This window comes from Physella acuta, unplaced genomic scaffold (assembly GCF_028476545.2).
Source record: "Physella acuta isolate Inbredline_101_S28 unplaced genomic scaffold, ASM2847654v3 ptg000204l, whole genome shotgun sequence".
NCBI lineage: Eukaryota > Metazoa > Mollusca > Gastropoda > Physidae > Physella > Physella acuta.
The window spans coordinates 469,421-496,047 of record NW_026731723.1 but is presented as its reverse complement, the minus strand read 5'-3'; the positions used below and the strand labels follow the sequence as shown (position 1 = coordinate 496,047).

The window sequence follows — 26,627 nt, the reverse complement described above, 5'->3', positions numbered from 1 at the left end:
AGAGCTCTGCTTTGAAAGTTAGGCAAACGTTCACACTACTTCCATGACTTACTGCCCTTCATTAAAACACAAGCGCCCATAAAGCTCATTTAAATAGTTTTGTACTATGTAAATTAAAGAGCCATTTATTCTCTTATTTATTATTTAAATGAGGCATACTAAAGAATTCTATAGCTATAAAAATGAATGTGTTCAAAACTAATAATATAAATACAAAAAATCATGAAAATAAACATAACGCGAGAAACCATTGCAAAATCAAGCTTACGTGTTTATATAATTTTGACCAGCCATCATTATTGTAGCAATTTTCGGCAACCATAAGACGTAATACAAACATTTGTAAAACACGATTATTACGGGCCCGAAATGAGTTCGGACTTATTGTTGACTTTGTTGTCTGGTTCGTTATCTCAGAGTGGTTATACATTGCTATAAAATTGATTAAAATACTCAGGTAATAGACTATTTAAAATTTAGAGGAGCGGGCTACTTATATATATGTATATATATATATATATATATATATATATATATATATATATATATATATATATATATATATATATATATATATATATATATATATATATATATATATATATATATATATATATATATATATATATATATATATATATATATATATATATATATATATATATATATATATATACATATATATATATACATATGGGGGGGGGCCCAAAAAATTTTTTTGCGGGGGAGCCTTTTTTTTCTAGTTCCGCCACTGGTTATATCCTACGAATACACTTTTAGTTATAATGAATATACTTCGTAGATATTGTTGATAAGCAGGGTGGGAGAGAAGCAGACATAAAAATAAGGACGGGCAAGGCAAGAGCAGTCTTCAACCAACTAAAAAATGTTTGGGGTTCTGGAGATTTAACCCTTGGAATAAAAATCCGGATCTTCAACACACTAGTAAAACTTGTTTTACTCTATGGAGCTGAGACATGGAGAATAACTGCTATAAATAAGAAGAAAATACAATCATTTATAAACGCATGTCTCAGAAAGATCCTGCGAATTCGCTGGCCTAAAACCATCAGAAATGATGTTCTATGGCAACGGACAAATCAACTGCCAGTTGAAGTAGAGATCCTCCAGAGAAAATGGAAATGGATTGGCCACACACTCATGAAGCGTGTATCCTGCATAACAAGACAGGCCCTAACCTGGAATCCACAAGGCAGGAGGAAGAGAGGCAGACCAAGAAAGACCTGGAGACGTGACCTGAAAGAAGACACCAAGAAGATTGGATACAACTGGGGACAGTTGGAGAGACTAGCCCTGGACAGAGACGTCTGGAAAGCTCTTGTCAGTGGCCTATGTCCCAGTAGGGACGACAGGCAAACATGACATGACATACTTCGTAGAATTTTAATACTCTATAGTTGCGTATTTTTCTGATCACCGTAGGCCCTATATACTAAATCCTTAAGATCTGCCTACAACTGCAAACAAAAATATTTAGTGCGAAAAACAGAAAACAAACAAGCTCTCACATCTGGTCGCTATGTTTAGCTTTTATTTATAAGCATACCTACATATTTTTAGAATTTCTGAAACGGATATTTAATTTTTTTAAGAGAGGTCTGTTTCATTTAATATATTGTGGTTGTTTTATTTTTACTGCAAATGGCAATACTATTATATTTTTAACGCTTTAGATATAGTTTGGGGTTAGGGCTAGACTTAAGGGTTAGGCTTAGCCATGGGTTCAGCTTACGGGGTAGGGCTATTGATAATCTACGAAAATAATATCAGTGAATTTTTTTTTTTCTGAACTAATATTAAGAATTTTAATTGAATTAATGAGATGTGTATCTTTTGACGTTCAAGTCTATAGTTTATCGAAGTGTTTTTGTTTTCCCTCAGACAATTTCGTCACACCGTAGAGGAAATATAGATCTACCCTCTCACATATTGTCTAGGAAACAAATAGGGTTTATTTCCTCTCAACCGAAAGATGATGAAAAATATATCATTAAACGGCAAAGAGAGGATCTAAATTCTAAGCAGAGTTTCTTCCAGGCATCTCTTCGGGGGGGCGAAGCCCCCCCGAAAATTTTTTACCGCCCCCCCGAACGAAATGAAATTTATATAATTTATATAGAAAATATATACTTTTAACAGTGTCCGCCCCCCCCGAAGAAAGTTTACCGCCCCCCCCCCCCCGAAGATTTCAAGTGCCCCCCCGGAGAAAAAAAGTCTGGAAGAAACACTGATTCTAAGCACGTTGTACATTTCCTCTATCGTTTGCCGAAATAAGCACTACGGCCATAGTCTCGCCAAAGAAGCTATTTTAGTGGTATTTATAATCTTTTTTTTTTGGTTGGGGAAAAATTTTTTTTTTTTAAATAATACAATTCTTGATTCTAGGCCTAGAATCTAGATCTAGATCTAGATTAGATCTAGATTCCCTAAAGCAAGACAAGAATCGCTGATATAATCTATTAATATTAATCAACAGATGCCCTTAAAATTTTAAAATAACTATGAACCTACTGATAATACTATACTTCATAATGACTTATATAATTTATTGTCATTATGATGATATTCTATATTTTAATACATACAGCAATCTTACTGAATTTAAATGTAACAGTAAATTTAACAAAAACTAAATACTACAATTTTTACAACGAACGACCCCTTTCAAGGACAACATGCGTAAGACCTCTAAACAAACGCCGACAAATTTAAGAACATACGGGCATTTCGCATCTAGGCGGGGAGGTAGCCATTTTTTGAGGTGAGATTGAGCAGGTGCCCATGGCAAATTATTAGTTTAAAAGGAGCATTTCGCTGTTTATCCTATAAAAACATTAAGTATTTTTGCAGGTTATTGCATTATCGTTTGTTTTTCAGGTGTAAATATTACGCTTCTAACAGAACACTTCGAAAATGGAGATGCGCCGTCCGTTTGATCCTTTGGCACACGAGTTGGATCCCAATTTCCGACTTACAAAATTTGCTGACCTAAAGGGATGAGGGTGTAAAGTCCCTCAAGAGGTTTTGCTCAAGCTTCTTGAGGGACTAACACAGGACAGCAATGCCCAGGATGCGGAACAGGCGCATTTCCAATACACGACACCATCACCTCGAATCGGTAAGTAAAATAATGTTGTATTTCTGTATCACTTTTCCCCAGACGTCCAGTTTCCTAAAAATTCCGATTTCCTAAATTATCACCACGGTTTTTGTTTTATTTTTTGTTCATTTTTGGCGAAGATTTCAGGAAAATTGTTATTATCGTCCATAACATTTTTGGCGACGTGAAACAATAAAGTTTTATTGATTAATTAATTATTTTTTTGTATAAAATATGCTCCCCTTCTGGCTAGAAAAATTAAATATGGCGGCCTACGAACAGTTTACACGGGCTATAATTACTAAAATGCCACGTGACCAGTTATGCCCCGCCCATTTGTTTTGTTTCTCTCCCCCCCCCCCCCCCCCCCTCAACTTTGCTAGACCTAAGCTAGCCTATTTCTTGAAGGCTGGTCTAGTTGATAAAGACAGGCCATCTGGTCTTCAGACCATGTGACCTCGATTTAGAGTTCTCCTGGTTCTAAATTTGTTGAAAATCTAGATCTAACACTGACTAAATACACCATTCAAAATCTTAGGCCTATCTGATAAAATGATTTAATGTTTATCCCTGATTACAGTGATTAGGAATTAGTAAGGGGGGGGGGGGGGGGTAGGCATTTTGATTTTCAATTTAAAACCTAGAGCCTACTTTAGTACTTAACAGTTCTCCCAAAATCAGTTAGATCCAGATGGTAGAATCTACTACAAATAAAACATGAGTGTAGGCTGCCTATTTAGTTTTAATCATTTTAACTTTGTAATTATACTGCTTGAATAAGTTTATTGTTAATTTTCTAACTTCTTTTAGCAGCCTACTCTTGATGTAGATTCTAGTATTGCAAATTAAATCAGAGTGTGTAAAAAGTTATGTAAAGTCTTGGGTGCAACAGCCAAAAATTTTCTAGAATTTAAATTATTTTAACATAAGCTATAGGCCTATTCATATAAGCCTTTTTTTTTTTTTTTATTATTGCTCTATTACCTAATAAAATAGTTAGGCCTATGTATATCAAACATTGCTTTGGAAATAATTTATACATAAAGGCCTACTCTTGTCCTTTTCAAAATGACTAAAAAAATAAATGATATTCTTAACAATTTCAGAACTTTTTGTGTTTGGCAACTTCATTACTACATTATGGTCTGTAGTCTTTATTTTTAACAATTTTCAGGAATTGGAATGGATTCATCAATCACCCCTCTGCGCCATGGCGGTCTGTCTTTGGTCCAAACTACAGATTTCTTCTATCCCTTGGTGGATGACCCTTACATGATGGTCTGACCTCTGATGTTTAAATTTGATATTAGACTTATCCTTACACTTTTCATTGCACCAGTTTTTATGTAGTTAGTATTTGATTCTAATGCTAGTTATTTGATATTTAATGTAACATTCTAAAGTTATTTAGCAGGAGATAGTAAAGCTCATTTTAATTCTACAAATATAACTTGACATTCAGGGTAAAATCACATGTGCTAACGTTCTTAGTGATTTGTATGCCATGGGGGTGACAGACTGTGACAACATGTTAATGTTGCTTAGCTGCAGTAACAAGATGACTGATAAAGAACGCGATGTCATCATTCCTATCATCATGCGAGGATTCAAGGTTGGTTTCATACTTTTATTTAATTTTTTCTTTTAAATAGCAGTTGAAATATTTTGCCTTAATAAATTCTGTTTTAATTAGTTTTTGGAATGTTAATGTAGGATGTGTTTAAACTAGATGTGGGGCTTGTTTAAAATATTGAGATGCGCTGTGTTAAATAGGTTTGTTTAAAGTGTTTATGTGGGATGTGTTTAAAATGTTGACGTGGGATGTGTTTAAAGATGGTTTGATTAAAATGTTGCTGTAGGGTTTGTTTAAAATGTTGCTGTAGGGTTTGTTTAAAATGTTGCTGTAGGGTTTGTTTAAAATGTTGCTGTAGGGTTTGTTTAAAATGTTGCTGTAGGGTTTGTTTAAAATGTTGCTGTAGGGTTTGTTTAAAATGTTGCTGTAGGGTTTGTTTAAAATGTTGCTGTAGGGTTTGTTTAAAATGTTGCTGTAGGGTTTGTTTAAAATGTTGCTGTAGGGTTTGTTTAAAATGTTGCTGTAGGGTTTGTTTAAAATGTTGCTGTAGGGTTTGTTTAAAATGTTGCTGTAGGGTTTGTTTAAAATGTTGCTGTAGGGTTTGTTTAAAATGTTGCTGTAGGGTTTGTTTAAAATGTTGCTGTAGGGTTTGTTTAAAATGTTGCTGTAGGGTTTGTTTAAAATGTTGCTGTAGGGTTTGTTTAAAATGTTGCTGTAGGGTTTGTTTAAAATGTTGCTGTAGGGTTTGTTTAAAATGTTGCTGTAGGGTTTGTTTAAAATGTTGCTGTAGGGTTTGTTTAAAATGTTGCTGTAGGGTTTGTTTAAAATGTTGCTGTAGGGTTTGTTTAAAATGTTGCTGTAGGGTTTGTTTAAAATGTTGTTGTAGGATGCCGCTGAAGAAGCTGGAACACAAGTGACAGGAGGACAGACTGTTGTCAACCCGTGGATGACAATTGGTGGTGTGGCTACCTCTGTGTGTCAGTCTAATGAGTACATCATGTGAGTGCTTGATTATTCTGGTGTGGCTACCTCTGTGTGTCAGTCTAATGAGTACATCATGTGAGTGCTTGATTATTCTGGTGTGGCTACCTCTGTGTGTCAGTCTAATGAGTACATCATGTGAGTGCTTGATTATTCTGGTGTGGCTACCTCTGTGTGTCAGTCTAATGAGTACATCATGTGAGTGCTTGATTATTCTGGTGTGGCTACCTCTGTGTGTCAGTCTAATGAGTACATCATGTGAGTGCTTGATTATTCTGGTGTGGCTACCTCTGTGTGTCAGTCTAATGAGTACATCATGTGAGTGCTTGATTATTCCTCTAACCTGGCTTCTGTCATGCTAGTTACATCAAACCCAGCTATAAGGCAGAGAGATTGTGGTAAAGATCTTTCTGTAAGAGAAGATGGGGACAGTAATTAAATTGAAATGTTGTCTAATGACATCTGTTAGGTGTTTGATCTATTTCAATACATTTCTCTACATGTTCAACTCTTATAGTAATATAGGCCTACACTTTTCTCACAATATATATATTTGACTCCCTTTATTATGTCAAACATGTTTCTCATTATTGTTAACATCTAGCCTGGGAGAACTTGTCTACATCTCATTGCTGGGGAATATGTTTTCTATTGCTTAATATTATCTAATTAATTTACAAGAATTAAATTTATTCTGTTGCCATTTTAAAGCTAAAATTAAGAAATGTTCTGTTTAACAGTTTACTTTTATAAACTAAACTAAAAGGTGTAGCACAAAAAATGCTGCATTTCTATCTTGTTCTTTGCTTATACTGATATCCAGCTGTTTCCCTGGTCTAATCTTTGAATACAAAACATCTTATTTAAAAAAAAATTTCGCTCATGGAAACTCCTTCAATATTTGTTCACATTTTACAGTAATTTATTGAGTACAAAATTAATATAACCCGTCAATAAGGCAGAGAAATTGTGGAAAAGATTTTTCTGTAAGAGAGACAGGGAATAGTAATAGTGCTGACTAATGGACATCATTAGATGCTCACTTGGTTCATCACACATTATTTTTCTAGATCTTTCTGCATTGAAATAAAGCCTGAACCCAGCTAAAAGGGATTGTGGTAAAAATCTTTTTGTAAGAGAAGTTGGTGATAGCAATGTGTTAGAGATTTGGTATAATAACATCCTGTTGATGCTACATGTCTCTCTGACCTCAACATGTTAGACTATAGCGCCACACTGTCAAGTGTACATTTACTTCTATTAAAACTTATCTCTTTTGTTTGTATTATTGATTGTAAATTTGTCCTCGCTTAGCTTGTAATTTTGGGAGTTGTTTTATTTGATGCTGAGCTGATGATATTCAGAGTGTATGTGTCTTAAGAGAGTACATTTGCTCCACATTTGTTCCAGGCCAGATAACGCAGTAGTTGGAGATGTGCTAGTGCTGACCAAACCCCTGGGAACACAAGTTGCAGTCAATGCCTATCAGTGGCTGGATCAGCCTGAACGATGGAACAGAGTCAAACTTGTGGTTTCTGAGGACGATGTCCGGAAGGCCTACCAGCGGGCAATGTTTAGTATGGCCCGCCTTAATAGAACAGGTTAGGACAGTCTTTAGTTAGCTGTCTCCATGTTGTCTTTGGTGCAGTCTGTTTCTTAAGTCAAACCCAGCTATAAGGCAGAGAGATTGTGGTAAAGATCTTTCTGTAAGAGAAGTTGGGGACAGCAATTTAATTGAAATGACTGTTTATGACATCTGTTTGATGTTTTGTATATTTCAATACATTTGTTTTGCATACCAAACTGACATGGAGAAATATTTGTCTTGTGCTTATAAAGTTCTGACAGATCTGTATCAAAATACTTACCAAAGTTTCAATGATCTTGTACATTTCTTTAAACTATCTACTTAGTTGTTTGTAATACAAGGACTCTGTAATATGACTCGCTATGGATACTTTATATGTAGTGCTATACATTCAATCAAAAAAATTTTTTTTATAAAAGTGAAATGTTAGAATTACATAGATCTATTGTTGTAAGTTAGTTTTAAAAAACATATATTTAAATGTTACATTGAACTAGGATTTAAATTTAGTATTACTTATTTACATCAAATAGCATACTGAAGCTAGTCCATAATGTTCAGCTATTTGACCCCTGGTCATGTAACTAAATATTGGAGCAGAAACTTTGCAAGCTACTGTTGACTTGGTTATGGCTGTCTCTCTTTTTTGTAAATGAATGTTACTTTTGTTGTCACAATTTGATTTGCATCTGGTCAACTTTTTTTCTGAACTCAGTATTTAGATCCCACAAATATATAGTAATACTTGAAAGTTCCTGTGTTTTCACCTTTCAGCTGCGAGACTAATGCACAAATACAATGCACATGGTGCCACAGATGTGACTGGCTTTGGGCTTCTAGGTCATGCTAACAACTTAGCCAAGATTCAGAAGAATGAAGTGGGTTTTGTCATACACAACCTGCCAGTGATTGCCAAGATGGCCGCCATCAGTAAAGCTTGTGGAAACTTATTTGGGTTGTTACAGGGAACATCAGCAGAGACGTCAGGTTGGTCTTACAGCATTGTTATGTTGGGCAATTCATTGTTGACTTGATTGATGCTTGTGTACCCACATACATATGACCATCATGTTACTTGACCACCATGTTTCTATTGTCACATAAAAAGCTATTCTTTCATAAATCTTTAAGATGTATAAATGAAAAATGGGACTCAGCAGAGTTATACTTTATAAAAGTAGGTACTCCAAACTGCCGAAAATCGAGGTTTCTGCTCATTTTCTTTACTTTTTCCCTACTTTCCATCACAAAGTTCTCCCATAAAAATTAAGCGTATACTAATAAAAATGGTATGGTTAGAAAGCTTAACTTAAGCTCTACAATAATGTGTTGTTTGTTTTTATATTTGTAAAGGAAGAATACGTGTTTTTGTAGCTTGAAAAACATCACCGCAACGATTTTTATCGGCAAAATGACAGACCCGTTTTTACCCCTATCGCATTCTGACGCTTTGCGCTTCGGCGCCACGTGACGTATGAATTCTAAACATAGCTTATCGTACGCAGGATTGAATGACCTTTAGTCTCGTATAAAATGTTAACAAATTATTTTAGTAAAAACGGTTTAATTCTCAAATTTTCTACGAAAAATTGAATTTTCACCAAAATCCACTAAGAATACAAATTTTCTCCTAGCATGGTTAGAAAGATCGTCCATTTTTCTATTTAAATGCTAAACTATCTTTACAATATCAAAGATGGCGTGAATGGCAAAGCGTGATAACGAAACCATGTGTAACTCCCGTTCGCCGACGCGATCACGAAATTTTTTACAAAGAAAATAAAAGCCGGCCCGGATCAGACCCCTGACGTGTTTGAATAGAAATCTATTTTTTCTTACGCATTATATCACAATAAAAACAGTTCAATATTAAAAAGAATACAATAAAATATTTAAGTATTTATAATTTAAAACTAAACTTTATCTGTAAAATTTGAATATATTTAGTAAAAGGTCACGCTGACCTAGTTTTTCGACCGGCAACGTTTCGAGAGAAAACTACAGAAAATTGCGATAACGCTAATAAGAACTGATTATCCGATTTAAAATGTCCAAACTATCTGCTAAATATATAATTCGATTAGTCTTTACAGTTATGGGTATACTTTATCACACTGTGTTTCTTTTTTCTTCATTTACGGGTTGTAATTTGCTAAAAATAAGTCTAAAATAGGTTGTCTATTTTTAATCTCGGCCCGATTTTAATCCTGAAATCGTGCATTTTTATTAACGTTTTTCAGCGAACTAACACTAAATTATTTCACTGAGAATGTTTCTTTTTAAATGTAGATTAACTGTAGTTACAAATAAATAACTTTTTCTATATATCTGTTAAGTTTTAGTAATTCTTTGTCAATTAAAAAAAACGGACTTAAAGCCGTGTTGAGGTATAAAATGTTCACCCCCACCTTATTTTATCAAATCTGGACATTTAACTGCATGATTTATAGCACTCAATTTAATTTACATAATTAGGTAACATTTTCCCCTTTAAATCGATATAAAGGTGATTATTGTGCATGCAATAGAAGAATTTTAGTGGTTTTGTGAAAGTTGGTGATTTTTTAGTTTTTTTTTCGCCCTGTCAAATTTTTGGTAAATATGGTGTAGTACGATTTTTAAGACAAAAAACGTTTATCTTTAACTTGTTATACTAGTTTGAAAAAAATTGAGACTACAATTTATCTACTCTTTTATTGGAATTAAGTTAGAGAATGGGTATAGCTGCTATAGTTTTTGAGATAATCGGTGCTAAAGTCGGGTCCTCATGAGGCCGTAAAAGGTAAAAAAAAAACGCGTGTTTCTTAAGCGCATAACTTTTTTTCTAATTGTCCTACAGACATACAGTTGGTATCCATGTTCTTAGAATTATTAGTACTATGCAGAAAAACCAAAGCCATTATTGTGTGACTGATTTGAAAAATCCATTTGGAGTACCTAATAAAAGTTAATGCTAGAAAGGACTGCCGCCTTTACAGACTTGGACCAAAGTCATGTAGCTGTTATAAAACAATGATGTCTTTTCTGAATTTAAAATTCTGGTCCAAAGTTTTTATCTGCTATTTTTCTATTGCTTATTTTTAGCATTAAGAAGTTGAAAAATATATTCAAAATATGTAGATTATTGGAAAAAATTGTGGAAATGTTCATTTGGTACCTTCTATACTGCTAATAATTTATCTACTAGGATTTCCGTTTTAAGCTACTTAATACTTACTCTACTATTGTCTCTAATTTACATTTAATTTTGGAATGTCAAAATAATCTTGATGGAACATAATTTCTTTTTTAAATTGAAAATAAATATTAAACCAAATCTATTTTCAGCTATTCTGGTTGCAATCATGCACCATTCACATAAACTAAAATTATTATTAATTGCAGTCAATCTTTTCACTGTTGAAGACATCCAATAAGCAAATATCTAGATAAAACATGCTTGAGGCTATTCTGTTCATTATTGCTATTATACATATAGTTGGTTAAGAACTATTTAAGTGAGAAGTGGTGTATACTGCACTTGAGCAGTTTTCCATTGCCTATCTTTCCTGTTACCTCTTTTGTTCTCTGTCAATAGATATGCTTGAAAAAGAATTTTTACCATTACTAATTGCCAGAAGCATATTTTTTTTTTTTTAAGAATCCCTTTTTCTCTGAAAACTAAGTAATTTCTTACTTGAATAAATAATCACTTAATATTTAGAGCATTAAATTAAGATTAATTTATATCAATATTGTATGGGTTTTAAAGAAACAGTTAGTTAGGTATGAGTAGTTTTGCAGCATAGGTACTTCAAAGGATTTGAGAGGAAATAAATAATTCCTGTGAAAAGAGTCAATAATTCTAGTCTTGTTAATGTTGAAATTTTTTTGTGTGAAATGACAAAATCTGTTCTAAGTAATAGTTGCAATTCAAAGGAGTGTTAGTGCTTAGAATAACAGAAACTTCTATTATTGAAGATCAATATTTTGAATATTATCTTGTACAATTAAGGGAGTGATTGCATTATTATTCTCTGCAGCAGCAAAAAGCAAATGAGTTGTCTTCACATGGTCTGGTCACATCACTGATAAAAATATGAAACTATCAATTTAAATTTTTCTTGTTTTTTATCTAGTACTATTGCAAATTTGCAGGGTTTTTAAATTGATTAAAGTATTTAACTATTTCAACCAAAATTTGAGAGTTGTCTCCCCTAGTTTAGTGTGTGGAAAGTTCCTGAAACTAGTGCAAGTAGCAAATTAGATAAGTCCTTTTGCACAAAAGCTACATATCAAAGCTAGTACACTCCAGTATTCTGAAATTCAACTCTATCTTCAGGTTTAGGAACTCATTTATCACTAATCTTTAGTGATATCTTGTGAATGCTATACCCATACTCATACAGAACTCTATCAAGACTTGTGACATAGATGTGAAAACTTAAAGCAAGCTTGAAAGATTTACTCATATGCCAACACCTATTTAAGTTTGTAACTGAGCTATGAAAATTTCAAACGTCCCCAGGTGGATTACTTGTGGCCCTGCCGAGAGAACAAGCTGCAGCATTTTGTAAAGACATAGAAAAACAGGAGGGCTATCAGTCCTGGATCATTGGCATTGTGGAGAAAGGAAACAGATCAGCAAGGATAATTGACAAACCTCGGGTCATTGAAGTCCCTGCTAAAGACAGAGAAGGGGAGCTATGGTAGTTGTTTGCTGGCCATGTATTGATGATAATCTGATATTTTGTTTGGTGTCATTTTGTATTTGTATTGATAATAATCTGATATTTACTATTCACTTTAAGTGTTCATCACATTATTATATACAGAGTTCTTTTGAAACAATTCCATTTCAGTCCAAAATCATTAACATAAACTATGTAGTGGTTCATGCTTTATATTTTTAAACTGGCCACATTTATTGTGTTGATATATATAAGCTACATATTTTATTGTTTTGCTTTGCTTTTGTTTGAGCTTGTAGTTTTTTATAAGGTCCATCAGAAGTCTACAGCAGGTTGTTGATTGAGGCAAATAGCTTCTCTACCACTGACCATCAACTGACCCAGGACTTTGGATTGTTAATGTTTGTCTTCAAAGCAACTGGTCAACATCTTGATACCAAATAAATTATTTTTGTCCCACGTTTTTGTGGTCCAAAGAATTTTACTACAGCAGTAGTATATATTGTTATATTTTATCACCTTTTAAATTGTCATCAATGGTAGTGAAGCTAAGACTCCGCCATTTCCTGTTTGCTGTGTCTAAGCCCTGAGCAAGCTTAGATGCTGCCCTGACAGGAAAGCGTCAGATTTAGGGACCTCATTCTCTGTTGGTTTACACCTTTCTCTATGAAAGCAGTAGGTTCCAATCCCATCTGGGGCAAATCTATTTGAGTGAAATCCTCTGAAAGGGGTAGACTTTTGTAGATCCTTTTTCTGACATCTATCATTTCATTGCAAGCCACACTATCATTTCATATGATCAATAAATGTTGGATTTTACTGTTTCTTTTAATTTTTTTTTAATATCAGTCTTGTCTTTCAATTTGTTTTATATTTATAGTAGTCACATAAGCATTATAATTACAACAACACATTAATAAACATAGTTTTTATGTATTTGAAGGAAATGTGGCTTTTATACCCAGAAAATAAATGTATGCAAGGAGAAAATTTTGTATCCAAAACAAAGTTCTATTGGAACAGGGAGCTACAAGGAAGACATGAGAAGTAAGGCTAGAAAGTCAGGGGCGCAATGATTAAGCAACTTTACAATGGTGTGACTAAAATTAAAATGTTTAAAACAAAACTAGTCCAGGTCATTGATGGACTAGAGCATGTACAAGCTACTTGGTCAGCTGGGGTGGTATTGCTAAAGTAAACAACACATCCAGCCTTACAGCACTGAACATCCACAGCAGCATTGCTCAGGGTAGTTGGGTGCATAGACTTTATGTTCATTTCCATAAACAAAAAAAGATGACATCATGTCTTCATAGGTGAAGCTCACCTCAGTGACTGGAACAATTTGAACCACGTGACGCTGGTTGGGAAACGGAAAATTAGTTACCTTCAGGATGGGCCAAAAAACAATTTCATAACTCAGAAGTGATAACATTTGAACAGAACCAAAATGATGCCAATAAAAGATATCAACATGAATATTAAGTGCCTAAAGTCTAATGACAAACAGGTAAAATGGTGACTCGTATTCTCACCTGCATCAAAATCCTCTCCGTGGGGAAGCTGCATGCATGTTTGTTGACGAGCGCGTGTGACGCTGTATTGATCTCTGTCTCCAGGAAGTGGCTGACAGGTGACACCCTGGGCAGGGATTCTTCAAACGCCACAAGTCCAGTCACACGGGTGATGAGGGAGTTGGGCAGGGCTGTCCTCTCTATGACGTGGTGGTCAGTATGGTTTGTCCTGTGTGTAGCACACACAATTTTAAAACTAACTGCTGAACTCATTGTTACAATTGTTAACCTTTGACACCAATGTCATGTCACTAAATAAGTGGACATCCTGAAAAAATTCTATAAAACGGCTAAACTGCTCCACCACAGTTCATGAGGTTGTAACACTGTACCAGGTTTCCTAGTGCAGTTCTGCTTCAGCTCACTAAAAGAAATATTTGCTGTAGTTTGTCACACTGTAGTTTGTCACATGTAACTAATGTATGTACAAATGAGGTATGGCTTTTTTGGATCTGGTCTCATTATTGTATGCTTTTTCTTGAATCTTTTGTTTATTACCGGTGGAAATCAGGTAAATATAAGGGGACGTTAACCTTAAGATGTTTTGGTTAAAGAATGCATAAATGATTTCATTGAGTATTTAATGTGTATTTTGGCCATATATTCGGCCTCAATATACCTATCTGTATCAATATACCTAGCTGTATCAATATACCTAGCTGTATCAATATACCTAGCTGTATCAATATACCTAGCTGTATCAATATACCTAGCTGTATCAATATACCTAGCTGTATCAATATACCTAGCTGTATCAATATACCTAGCTGTATCAATATGCCTAGCTGTATCAATATGCCTAGCTGTATCAATATACCTAGCTGTATCAATATACCTAGCTGTATCAATATACCTAGCTGTATCAATATACCTAGCTGTATCAATATACCTAGCTGTATCAATATACCTAGCTGTATCAATATACCTAGCTGTATCAATATGCCTAGCTGTATCAATATGCCTAGCTGTATCAATATGCCTAGCTGTATCAATATGCCTAGCTGTATCAATATACCTAGCTGTATCAATATACCTAGCTGTATCAATATACCTAGCTGTATCAATATACCTAGCTGTATCAATATACCTAGCTGTATCAATATACCTAGCTGTATCAATATACCTAGCTGTATCAATATATCTAGCTGTATCAATATACCTAGCTGTATCAGAGCCATAAAAAGCAACCATTGTTTTAATCAGATAATATATGGAATAAAGAACGGAAGTACCTACAGGCATACAGTAGACAGTCCACAGGAGTACCTACAGCAGTCCTAGTGCCTTATATTGGCACTAGCCATTGAACTTTAACCTCTGGCACTAACCATTGAACTTTAACCTCTGGCACTAACCATTGTATGTCAGCTGGCACTTACCATTGTACTGTGAGCTGGCACTTACCATTGTACTGTGAGCTGGCACTTACCATTGTACTGTCAGCTGGCACTTACCATTGGACTGTCAGCTGGCACTTACCATTGTACTGTGAGCTGGCACTTACCATTGGACTGTGAGCTGGCACTTACCATTGTACTGTGAGCTGGCACTTACCATTGTACTGTGAGCTGGCACTTACCATTGGACTGTCAGCTGGCACTTACCATTGTACTGTGAGCTGGCACTTACCATTGTACTGTCAGCTGGCACTTACCATTGGACTGTCAGCTGGCACTTACCATTGTACTGTCAGCTGGCACTTACCATTGGACTGTGAGCTGGCACTTACCATTGTACTGTGAGCTGGCACTTACCATTGTACTGTGAGCTGGCACTTACCATTGTACTGTGAGCTGGCACTTACCATTGTACTGTCAGCTGGCACTTACCATTGTACTGTGAGCTGGCACTTACCATTGTATGTCAGCTGGCACTTACCATTGTACTGTCAGCTGAGATTACCTCTGACACTTACCATTGTACTGTCAGCTGGCACTTACCATTGTATGTCAGCTGGCACTTACCATTGTACTGTCAGCTGGCACTTACCATTGTACTGTCAGCTGACACTTACCATTGTACTGTCAGCTGGCACTTACCATTGTACTATCAGCTGAGATTACCTCTGACACTTACCATTGTACTGTCAGCTGGCACTTACCATTGTACTGTGAGCTGGCACTTACCATTGTACTGTGAGCTGGCACTTACCATTGTACTGTGAGCTGGATGTACCATCTGAGGTTACCCCTGCCCTCACATTTAGTACAAACATTGTGGCCGGCACCATTACAAGAGTAGCACCTGCAACATACAAAAGTCAGGTGACTTACACCTAGCTGGCATTACAAGAGTAGCACCTGCAACATACAAGAGTAGCACCTGCAACATACAAAAGTCAGGTGACTTACACCTAGCTGGCATTACAAGAGTAGCACCTGCAACATACAAGAGTAGCACCTGCAACATACAAAAGTCAGGTGACTTACACCTAGCTGGCATTACAAGAGTAGCACCTGCAACATACACAAGTCAGGTGACTTACACCTAGCTGGCATTACAAGAGTAGCACCTGCAACATACACAAGTCAGGTGACTTACAACTAGCTGGCATTACAAGAGTAGCACCTGCAACATACAAGAGTAGCACCTGCAACATACAAAAGTCAGGTGACTTACACCTAGCTGGCATTACAAGAGTAGCACCTGCAACATACAAAAGTCAGGTGACTTACACCTAGCTGGCATTACAAGAGTAGCACCTGCAACATACACAAGTCAGGTGACTTACAACTAGCTGGCATTACAAGAGTAGCACCTGCAACATACAAGAGTAGCACCTGCAACATACAAAAGTCAGGTGACTTACACCTAGCTGGCATTACTGACAGTGTTTCTTTCAGACTTTTTTCTCCTGGGGGGGGGGGGGGGGGGGGGGGAATGACGACACTAGTAAAAGTATATATCTTCTATATAATTCCATTTTGTTCAGGAGGGGGGAGGGGGGGGTTCAGGGGCACTCCCTCCAAAGAAATGCCTGGAAGAAACCCTGATGACTGTATTGTGTCATTCAGTTATCTACCATCTGATATGACCAGAGGCGTAGCAACCCTTCCTGGCGCCCAGGGACAAACTTTCAATTTGGCGCCCCCCCCCCCCCCCCCCCCCATATATTTTTATATTTATAATGCAAAACTGCAGCTCAAATGAGCATTTAATTTTTCAACCCATTTTGGCGCCCCCTAGGGTCTGCGCCCGGGGACATTTGTACCCCCCCTTCACTACACCTCTGGATATGACTTATTGTGTCATTCAGTCATATGACTCACTTGGTCCATCCTCCCTGACAACTCATGCATTGTGAGGGTCCGGCATCCATCCTACTTCTGCCCGTACCATTACAGGTGAGACACTTTCTCTGTCGAATAGATCCACAATTATTGTTACAATTCTTAACACTTTCTCTGTCAAATACATCTACAATTATTGTTACAATTCTTAACACTTTGTCTATTATAAAACAATTAGTGTTTAAATTCTAAACATTTGCCTACTATTATGAAACTGAACTTTTCAAGGTAAGTTTTCAAATCTATTACAAAGCAATAACATTCATTACAACAGTAGTATACACAGTGGCGTCGCTAGGTCGAGTGTCACCCTGTGCGGCACCTCATGGTGTTACCCCCAAAGGAAAAAAGTATAGGATGTATATATATATATATATATATATATATATATATATATATATATATATATATATATATATATATATATATATATATATATATATATATATATATATATATATATATATATATATATATATATATATATATATATATATATATATATATAATATATATATATATATATATATATATATATATTTGCCAAATGGAGTCAATTTGTGCACACATTATAATTATTCACATAAATTTTGCAGTTGGTGTCACCCTCGCCCTCGCTTTAAATTGTTCACAGTTTATACTAACGGTATTTATCTATAGCCGATAATTAATAACAGCTGGATGTAACATTGTTTTCTCTACAGTTTATATGTTTAGGTCATGGCCGTCATCCCCCCCCCCCCCCCCCCCCCGTGAAAACAACCGTCCGTGACGACAGTTTACAGACAACAATGAAAAGATCAAGCAGAACTTGTGTTACCTCCCCTTAGTTTAAAATTGTTTTGAAAACTAAATTATCTGCCCCAAATAGCTGTCACTAATTCGACCCGGTTTACGATTGTAAACATTCGGCGTGAACCACAGCTCACCAGAGTGGTGGGGGTGACGGTGATCGCGATATGGTCTGTTGCGCATGCCTGGAAAGCAAGGGAGGGGTCGGGGTGCGGATTAGATAGTTGGCTTACATCGTGGTGGTATTCAAGTAGAGAATTATATATATACGAGCCGACCCGCGGCATATCATACGCCGGTATTTAGTTGTTTTATTTTCTACTTTTCAGAAATTCATAATTTGTGAATTCGACATTAACAATGCTGCCACTGAAAATATTTGCTTTAAAACACTATCAGTAGGTCGTTAATGACGATACTACCCCCATCCTCCATTCCACCAACCCATACCCTACCCCCCGTGAAAGCAGCCTCCTCTTAGTTACCTCCCCTAAGTTTAAAATGGTTTCAAACTAAATTATCTGCCCCTAACAGCCGTCACTGAACCCGGCTCCACGAATATAAACATTTATTTTTAGCGTGAACCACAGCCCACTAAGACCATGTAGGGGTGGGGATGGTAGGGAGCGCGTTTACAGCTTGTTTTCTAGCGTCTCACAGAAGAGAATTTTATATATATATATATATATATATATATATATATATATATATATATATATATATATATATATATATATATATATATATATATATATATATATACAGAAGATATTCGAGAAAGTTGAGGGGAGATCACTCCCGCTTTATTTTATAAAGACTTTTTTTGTGTACATTTTATTATTAATGGATCGATTTACCTAACATACTTAGCAGTTTAATATTTACAAACGATCAAAACAATGTGGAAGGGTGGGTGGGGTAATTGAAGTTTCTTTCAGATAATGTTCCTTGGGAATTTGGGGGGGGGGTTATGAGGGCCACTTGAAGATGGTATAAAGGAAACATTGGTGATGTCATTTTAGAGGGATGTCTTTTTTTGTGTTGATAACAACTTGAAACCTGAGCATTTATCTCACCCTTCCGCTGCTCTGACAAAAGCCACACGATTTATTTCCCCTGCCGTTACAGTTGTGGCATGGCTGTCGAATGGATTGAAAGAAGAATTAAATACGACGACACAATTCTTCGTTAGATAGGAAAACATCATTTAACCACATTGTAAAGGGAAACAATAACTGAGGATGATCTACCTTTACTGAGGCTGTGTTGGGAACTTCAATCTTCTTTTTATTTTTCTGAAACATGACAGGGGGCGCCACCATGACGTCCCAGGGTCCAGGTGGGGGTCCAGTAACCACCAGCCCCTCCCCCAGGTAGGGATGGCTGGTCCACTTGGTTGACCTGCTCTCGCCAAAGGTTTCCAGGGTGTACTGTCAACATTTTCAGAAATAACTTGGCTTAAAACTTAATACACTCAAGAAAATTAAGGGGAACTAATATATATATATATATATATATATATATATATATATATATATATATATATATATATATATATATATATATATATATATATATATATATATATATATATATATATATATATATATATATATATATATATATATATATATATATATATATATATATATATATATATATATATATATATATAAAACTGTATATATGTATACTTTGAAAGTGAGTGAAGTAGTAGGCCTACATGAAAAGAACTTGTTGACGCCATGTTGGTAAACTCCATTTTAACAGCTGGATTGTTGCCATAGCAACAGTGATCAGCGGCATAATGTATGATAGCCTCCCTTGCTTGCTCTCTGGTCAATGGTGTGTAGCTAGGGGTAAAACACACATTTCAATTCGTTAAACTTTATTGTGTAGCTAGGGGTAAAACACACATTTCAATTCGTTAAACTTTATTGTGTAGCTAGGGGTAAAACACACATTTCAATTCGTTAAACTTTATTGTGCAGCTAGGGGTAAAACACACATTTCAATTCGTTAAACTTTATAAATGGACAAAATGGTCAAGCCATTTAATATGGCTACCCACTTGACATGTAGGCCTACGTTTTGTATAGGACTTAACCTTGTCTTTTGGATGGGTTAAGCGATGTTGACTAGATGTATAACTAAACTCCCAACACACAACGACAATGGTTAGGTTAAACCAGGGACGTGTACTGTGTTTAGCCTACATGTACACCTGTGTTTAGCCAGCATGTACATCTGTGTTTAGCCCCCCCCCCCCCGAAGAGATGCCTGGAAGAATCTCTGCATGTACACATGGGTTTACCCCAGATGTACACCTGTGTTTAGCCTACATGTACACCTGTGTTTAGCCTACATGTACACCTGTGTTTAGCCTACATGTACATCTGTGTTTAGCCTACATGTACACCTGTGTTTAGCCTACATGTACACCTGTGTTTAGCCTACATGTACACCTGTGTTTAGCCTACATGTACACATGTGTTTAGCCTACATGTACACCTGTGTTTAGCCTACATGTACACCTGTGTTTAGCCTACATGTACACATGTGTTTAGTCTACATGTACACCTGTGTTTAGCCTACATGGACACCTGTGTTTAGCCTACATGTACACCTGTGTTTAGCCTACATGTACACCTGTGTTTAGCCTAGATGTACACCTGTGTTTAGCCTACATGTACACATGTGTTTAGCCTACATGTACACCTGTGTTTAGCCTACATGTACACCTGTGTTTAGCCTACATGTACACCTGTGTTTAGCCTACATGTACACCTGTGTTTAGCCTACATGTACACCTTTGTTTAGCCTACATGTACACCTGTGTTTAGCCTGCATGTACACCTTTGTTTAGCCTACATGTACACCTGTGTTTAGCCTGCATGTACACCTTTGTTTAGCCTACATGGACACCTGTGTTTAGCCTACATGTACACCTGTGTTTAGCCTACATGTACACCTGTGTTTAGCCTACATGTACACCTGTGTTTAGCCTACATGTACACCTGTGTTTAGCCTACAGGTACACCTGTGTTTAGCCTACATGTACACCTGTGTTTAGCCTATATGTACACCTGTGTTTAGCCTACATGTACACCTGTGTTTAGCCTACATGTACATCTGTGTTTAGCCTACATGTACACCTGTGTTTAGCCTACATGTACACCTGTGTTAAGCCTACATGTACACCTGTGTTTAGCCTACATGTACACCTGTGTTAAGCCTACATGTACACCTGTGTTTAGCCTACATGTACACCTGTGTTTAGCCTACATGTACACCTGTGTTTAGCCTACATGTACACCTGTGTTTAGCCTACATGTACACCTGTGTTTAACCTACATGTACACATGTGTTTAGCCTACATGTACACCTGTGTTTAGCCTACATGTACACCTGTGTTTAGCCTACATGTACACCTGTGTTTAGCCTACATGTACACCTGTGTTTAGCCTACATGTACACCTGTGTTTAGCCTACATGTACACCTGTGTTTAGCCTACATGTACACCTGTGTTTAGCCTACATGTACACCTGTGTTTAGCCTACATGTACACCTGTGTTTAGCCTACATGTACACCTGGGTTTAGCCTACTTGAAAGTGCTCCTGGGTCTCTGGTCCTGCTGGGGTGACGCCTCGTCCAGCCGTGGCTGTTGAGAGGGGGGCGCCAGAAACACTAGATCAGGGAGCCAAAGAGGTGCGCAGATTATAAGTCAATTCAATACATATTTATAACACACATATATTTATAACACATATTTCACAAATAATACTCTAAATTTACGAGATTTCACATGGTAGTGAGCATCCATTAATCTAAAATTAACGTCTAGTTTACTTATATCATTAATCTAATACTGATAAAAACAAGTTAATAAAAAGTCTAGTGACAATTTAAGTGCAATTTCCTTATGTTATCCATAACAATTTTAAATCGAGATAAATCATATATTCAGCAAATAAATAATGCAACACAAGTAGTTTTAATAATTCAAAACAAAAAAGAAAAAATATTTATTAACGAGATTTAAAAAAAATTGCGGATGTATAGGGGGTATTTAGGGGATTTTAGTTGTCGCGCTCTCTATATTGCTCTACAGTACTGTAGTATATTATATATAATGTAATTTTTTAAAAAATTTTGTGACCGAACGAAAGGATATTTTTGAAAACTTTCTTCGGCAATATTGTTCTAAATTATGGCAGGAATCGATTGATAAATGTTTCAAGTCGCTAAGTGGTCTGGTTGCCGAGATATGGGCCAACAACTGCAATTTTTCGAGTTTTTTTGGCTTTTCTGGGAAATCTAGGAAGGAATTCCGGGAATTTTTTGACCCACAATCATCCTCGGAACTTGCTTAACATATTTGCTTTTGGAACTAGTCCTCGATATTGCGTCGTTGAGGAGGAGATACGACTTAAAGCTGCGGTAAAGCTGCGGACACACATCCAGAAATGACGAATTGATAATCGCAATTCCAGTATGGAAATTGCGCTAAAAAACTAAGCCTCGTGTTTCATACTTCCTTCATCAAATCCTACGGCGGCATATCCGGGGATTTTATCCATTTGTTCTAGCGGCGGTACACTTGCATCATGAGTTGCTTTAGTGTTTGACTGGCTAGCACCTTCAGAAATAGAAGAATGTTTTACAGCCCATAGTATGTTTATATATATATATATATATATATATATATATATATATATATATATATATATATATATATATATATATATATATATATATACTCTATATACACATATAATTTTTATAGAGAAATACATTTCAATTATTTCAAATACATGAATCATATATTGAACACTGACCCACCACCCAGTAATCCCTACCATATACTGACCCCTGACCCCCCTCCCCACGTATTGCCCCCCCCCCATATTAAAAGCCGTGTAACGCCTTACCTGCATGTTGCCCTACACTTGGATAGATCGAGCCTTGCACGGCCCCATAGGGTGTCCGGCTAGGACAAAATTAGAATCAAGTGAGGACATTCACAGCACACACATACACACACATACACATACACACTAGAATCATGTGAGGACATTGACAGCACACATAAAGGCATACACATACAGGCACATACACATACAGACACACACACAGGCACATACACACTAGAATCAAGTGAGGACATTCACAGTACACATACACACACATACAGGCACACATACAGGCACATACACATACACACTAGAATCATGTGAGGACATTCACAGCACACATACACACACATACAGGCACACATACATACATACAGATACACATACAGGCACACAAAAATACAGGCACGAACATACACGCACATACACACAGAGTTGACCCGAGTAATTGAAGGCATTCACTTGAAGTGCGTGTTCAGTACGAGTTACTAACATACACATAGAACCGTATTTAAAAATAGAATTACTCTGCCATATGACATCAAAGTGAGTGTGACATCGATGTCATCTTAACTATCCTATCATCCCCCACCTCTTTGAATGTATTCGATCACTTAAGTTAATTGATTTCGCTTCGGTTAAGTTGGAGTGTTTGTGTGTGTGTGCGGGGGGGGGGGGGGGGGGGGGCAGATGGAACGGTAGGGGCGGGGATGAGAACATGGGTATCATGATCGTGTGTGTGTTGGGGGGGGGGCATATGAGACTAGCTCGATTATTTGGTGTTTGTTTTATCCTTATAAGGAGAGGGAGAGATTTTTGGATCTCAACGTTTTTCATAGTGTTAGGGTCGTGTGACAGCTGCTCAATGTGTTTGTCAGTATGTTTGTTTGTGTGTGCACGTGTTTGTATGTGCACGTGTTTGTGTGTGCACGCGTTTGTGTATATGTGTGCGTGTGTTGACAGACAACTCTCCCGTCGTCACAAATGTAGAGCACTCTAACGGTAGCGTTGTTCACTGGACATCAACTCTCCACCCCACCCCCTCGGTCCATTCTTGTGTGACGCCACTGTTCACTTGATATCAACTATCTACTCCACCCCCCCTCCCCACAGATCGGTCCCTGACTCCCCCTGTGTGACGCCACACGACGTACACACCGCGGGGGCTAGCACACCCTAACGTGTCAGACCCAGCTCTAGTTTTGGTTCAACTTGTGGCTGGTCAAGGAACTTAGTGGGGCTCCAACAGTGGGGCTCCAACAGTGGGACTCCAACAGTGGGGCTCCAACAGTGGGGCTCCAACAGTGGGGCTCCAACAGTGGGGCTCCAACAGTGGGGCTCCAACAGTGGGGCTCCAACAGTGGGACTAGGAATGTCAAGGTCAGAATACTCTGACAGTTGTCTGAAGTAAAGACGGGTAGTTGTGATGTAGCCTAGTGCGTACTTTAAGGCTGCTGGTGGTTAGATAGATAGACGAGAGTGTGGCACAATCAGACAAGACAGGTAGAATCAGACAAGACAGGTAGAATCAGACAAGACAGGTAGAATCAGACAAGACAGGTAGAATCAGACGAGACAGGTAGAATCAGACAAGACAGGTAGACAAGACAGGTAGAATCAGACAAGACAGGTAGAATCAGACGAGACAGGTAGAATCAGACAAGACAGGTAGAATCAGGCAAGACAGGTAGAATCAGACAAGACAGGTAGACAAGACAGGTAGAATCAGACAAGACAGGTAGAATCAGACGAGACAGGTAGAATAAGACGAGACAGGTAGAATCAGGCAAGACAGGTAGAATCAGACAAGACAGGTAGACAAGACAGGTAGAATCAGACAAGACAGGTAGAATCAGACGAGACAGGTAGAATCAGACAAGACAGGTAGAATCAGACGAGACAGGTAGAATCAGACAAGACAGGTAGAATCAGACAAGACAGGTAGAATCAGACAAGACAGGTAGACAAGACAGGTAGAATCAGACAAGACAGGTAGAATCAGACGAGACAGGTAGAATCAGACAAGACAGGTAGACAAGACAGGTAGAATCAGACAAGACAGGTAGAATCAGACGAGACAGGTAGAATCAGACAAGACAGGTAGACAAGACAGGTAGAATCAGACAAGACAGGTAGAATCAGACGAGACAGGTAGAATCAGACAAAGACAGGTAGAATCAGACAAGACAGGTAGAATCAGACAAGACAGGTAGAATCAGACAAAGACAGGTAGAATCAGACAAGACAGGTAGAATCAGACGAGACAGGTAGAATCAGACAAGACAGGTAGAATCAGACAAGACAGGTAGACAAGACAGGTAGAATCAGACAAGACAGGTAGAATCAGACGAGACAGGTAGAATCAGACAAGACAGGTAGACAAGACAGGTAGAATCAGACAAGACAGGTAGAATCAGACGAGACAGGTAGAATCAGACAAAGACAGGTAGAATCAGACAAGACAGGTAGAATCAGACGAGACAGGTAGAATCAGACGAGACAGGTAGAATCAGACAAAGACAGGTAGAATCAGACGAGACAGGTAGAATCAGACAAAGACAGGTAGAATCAGACAAGACAGGTAGAATCAGACGAGACAGGTAGAATCAGACAAAGACAGGTAGAATCAGACGAGACAGGTAGAATCAGACGAGACAGGTAGAATCAGACAAAGACAGGTAGAATCAGACGAGACAGGTAGAATCAGACGAGACAGGTAGAATCAGACAAAGACAGGTAGAATCAGACAAGACAGGTAGAATCAGACAAGACAGGTAGAATCAGACGAGACAGGTAGAATCAGACAAGACAGGTAGACAAGACAGGTAGAATCAGACGAGACAGGTAGAATCAGACGAGACAGGTAGAATCAGACAAAGACAGGTAGAATCAGACAAGACAGGTAGAATCAGACGAGACAGGTAGAATCAGACGAGACAGGTAGAATCAGACAAAGACAGGTAGAATCAGACAAGACAGGTAGAATCAGACGAGACAGGTAGAATCAGTCTGCAAGTTGAAACCCAGACAGGTAGGAAAACAAATAAAAAATAATTACCTTCCAGACGCGAAGTTTGTGTTTTCACTCATAGCTCAGTTGTGTCGTGTCGTGTGATGATCAAGTGGGCAGACAACACACCAACACAACACATCAACACAACACATCAACACAACACATTAACACACACAATAGGAAGTTGAATGGAAATATTCCTCAACAGTTCGGGGGTTTCCAGATCTATTTTTAAACAACGTCAATGGTTTTCTTCCCCTAAATGTATTTACTTCCCCTTGAATGAATTCACTTCTTGTGGAGGCTAAAGTTAATTAATGAGAGCCAAAGTGTCGTCAGCTTGCTAGACGGGGTGGGGGTGGGGAGGTGTCAGAGGCCGCGCTGATGGGCTGGCACAAATATGTTGACACATTTTGTTTTCGCTAGCAAGTTGATAGTTTTGTTGACAAGTTGTGTGTTTGTTGAAAAGTTTGTTGACAATTATGTTGAAGTTGATGGAAGTTTGTGCGGGGAATCTTTAGTGTAAAGAGAACGTTAAACAATTAGGCCGATACATTTGAGAACGTTTAACAATTAGGCCGGTACATTTGTGAACGATGTGATTTTTAATGGAAAATGTGATTTAAAAAAATCAAAGTTATGCGTGTGCACTTGAAATTTCCGGGGGGGGGGGGGGGCACTGTTAAAAGTATGTTTTCTATTTAAATTCCATTTCGTTCGGGGAGGGAAGAGGGGGGGGGGGCAGAAGACTTTTTTCAAGGGGGGGGGGGGGTAACATATGTGATAGTGGTACATACATACATACACATATAGGCCTGTATATCTATATCGTTTGTAATCAAAAGCAATGCGGGTTAGAGAAACACTAGAATAGCAGGGATAGGGCGGCTTAATGAAGTAGTTCTCTTGTTAACTACACGTGTAGGCATATGTGTACTGGGGTGAAGGGCTAACTACATACATTTATGGCTAGGGATATACCGTGGGGAGGTGGGGGCACATGGGGGGGGGGCTTGCACACAACATTTGTTCACCTTACAGCAACAGGGAAGACATTAATTAAACAATATTAATTAAACGATATTACTTAAACGATATTAATTAAACGAT

The 26,627-nt window shown here is 37.4% G+C and overlaps 2 protein-coding genes across 3 annotated transcripts; one reads left to right on the top strand and one right to left on the bottom strand.

The window, feature by feature from the left end:
* Positions 1–2,680: 2,680 nt before the first annotated feature.
* LOC131937243 (inactive selenide, water dikinase-like protein) lies at positions 2,681–12,759 on the top strand. Of its 2 annotated transcripts, XM_059294512.1 has the most exons (8): positions 2,681–2,782; positions 2,899–3,139; positions 4,296–4,399; positions 4,584–4,733; positions 5,581–5,693; positions 7,086–7,276; positions 8,038–8,250; positions 11,771–12,759. In XM_059294512.1, the coding sequence occupies exons 3-8, from the start codon at positions 4,304–4,306 to the stop codon at positions 11,953–11,955; spliced, it is 948 nt and encodes a 315-aa protein (XP_059150495.1). In that variant the 5' UTR covers positions 2,681–2,782; positions 2,899–3,139; positions 4,296–4,303; the 3' UTR covers positions 11,956–12,759. The 2 variants fall into 2 exon arrangements, with proteins under 2 accessions (XP_059150495.1, XP_059150496.1); XM_059294513.1 differs by lacking the exon at positions 2,681–2,782 and having other exon boundaries at positions 3,111–3,139; positions 4,296–4,470.
* Positions 12,760–12,828: 69 nt separating this feature from the next.
* On the bottom strand, positions 12,829–25,828 carry LOC131937242 (protein SSUH2 homolog). The gene is made up of 11 exons (XM_059294511.1): positions 25,563–25,828; positions 22,523–22,581; positions 22,126–22,230; positions 21,197–21,278; positions 19,313–19,442; positions 18,840–19,019; positions 18,666–18,728; positions 16,777–16,865; positions 15,659–15,751; positions 13,469–13,676; positions 12,829–13,293 (listed from the first exon to the last, which is right to left on the bottom strand). The coding sequence occupies exons 1-11, from the start codon at positions 25,592–25,594 to the stop codon at positions 13,147–13,149; spliced, it is 1,188 nt and encodes a 395-aa protein (XP_059150494.1). The 5' UTR covers positions 25,595–25,828; the 3' UTR covers positions 12,829–13,146.
* Positions 25,829–26,627: the final 799 nt, after the last annotated feature.

Coding starts and splice junctions, on each gene's coding strand:
- LOC131937242 (XM_059294511.1), bottom strand. CDS start 25,594: ATGAGTGAAAACACAAACTTCGCGTCTGGAAG. Junction 22,231..22,522: donor AAGTGTAGGGCAACATGCAG/GTAAGGCGTTAC, acceptor CTATTTCTGAAG/GTGCTAGCCAGTCAAACACT. Junction 15,752..16,776: donor TGTCAGGGAGGATGGACCAA/GTGAGTCATATG, acceptor TGTATGTTGCAG/GTGCTACTCTTGTAATGGTG.
- LOC131937243 (XM_059294512.1), top strand. CDS start 4,304: ATGGATTCATCAATCACCCCTCTGCGCCATGGCGGTCTGTCTTTGGTC. Junction 4,400..4,583: donor TGGATGACCCTTACATGATG/GTCTGACCTCTG, acceptor CTTGACATTCAG/GGTAAAATCACATGTGCTAA. Junction 4,734..5,580: donor TCATCATGCGAGGATTCAAG/GTTGGTTTCATA, acceptor ATGTTGTTGTAG/GATGCCGCTGAAGAAGCTGG.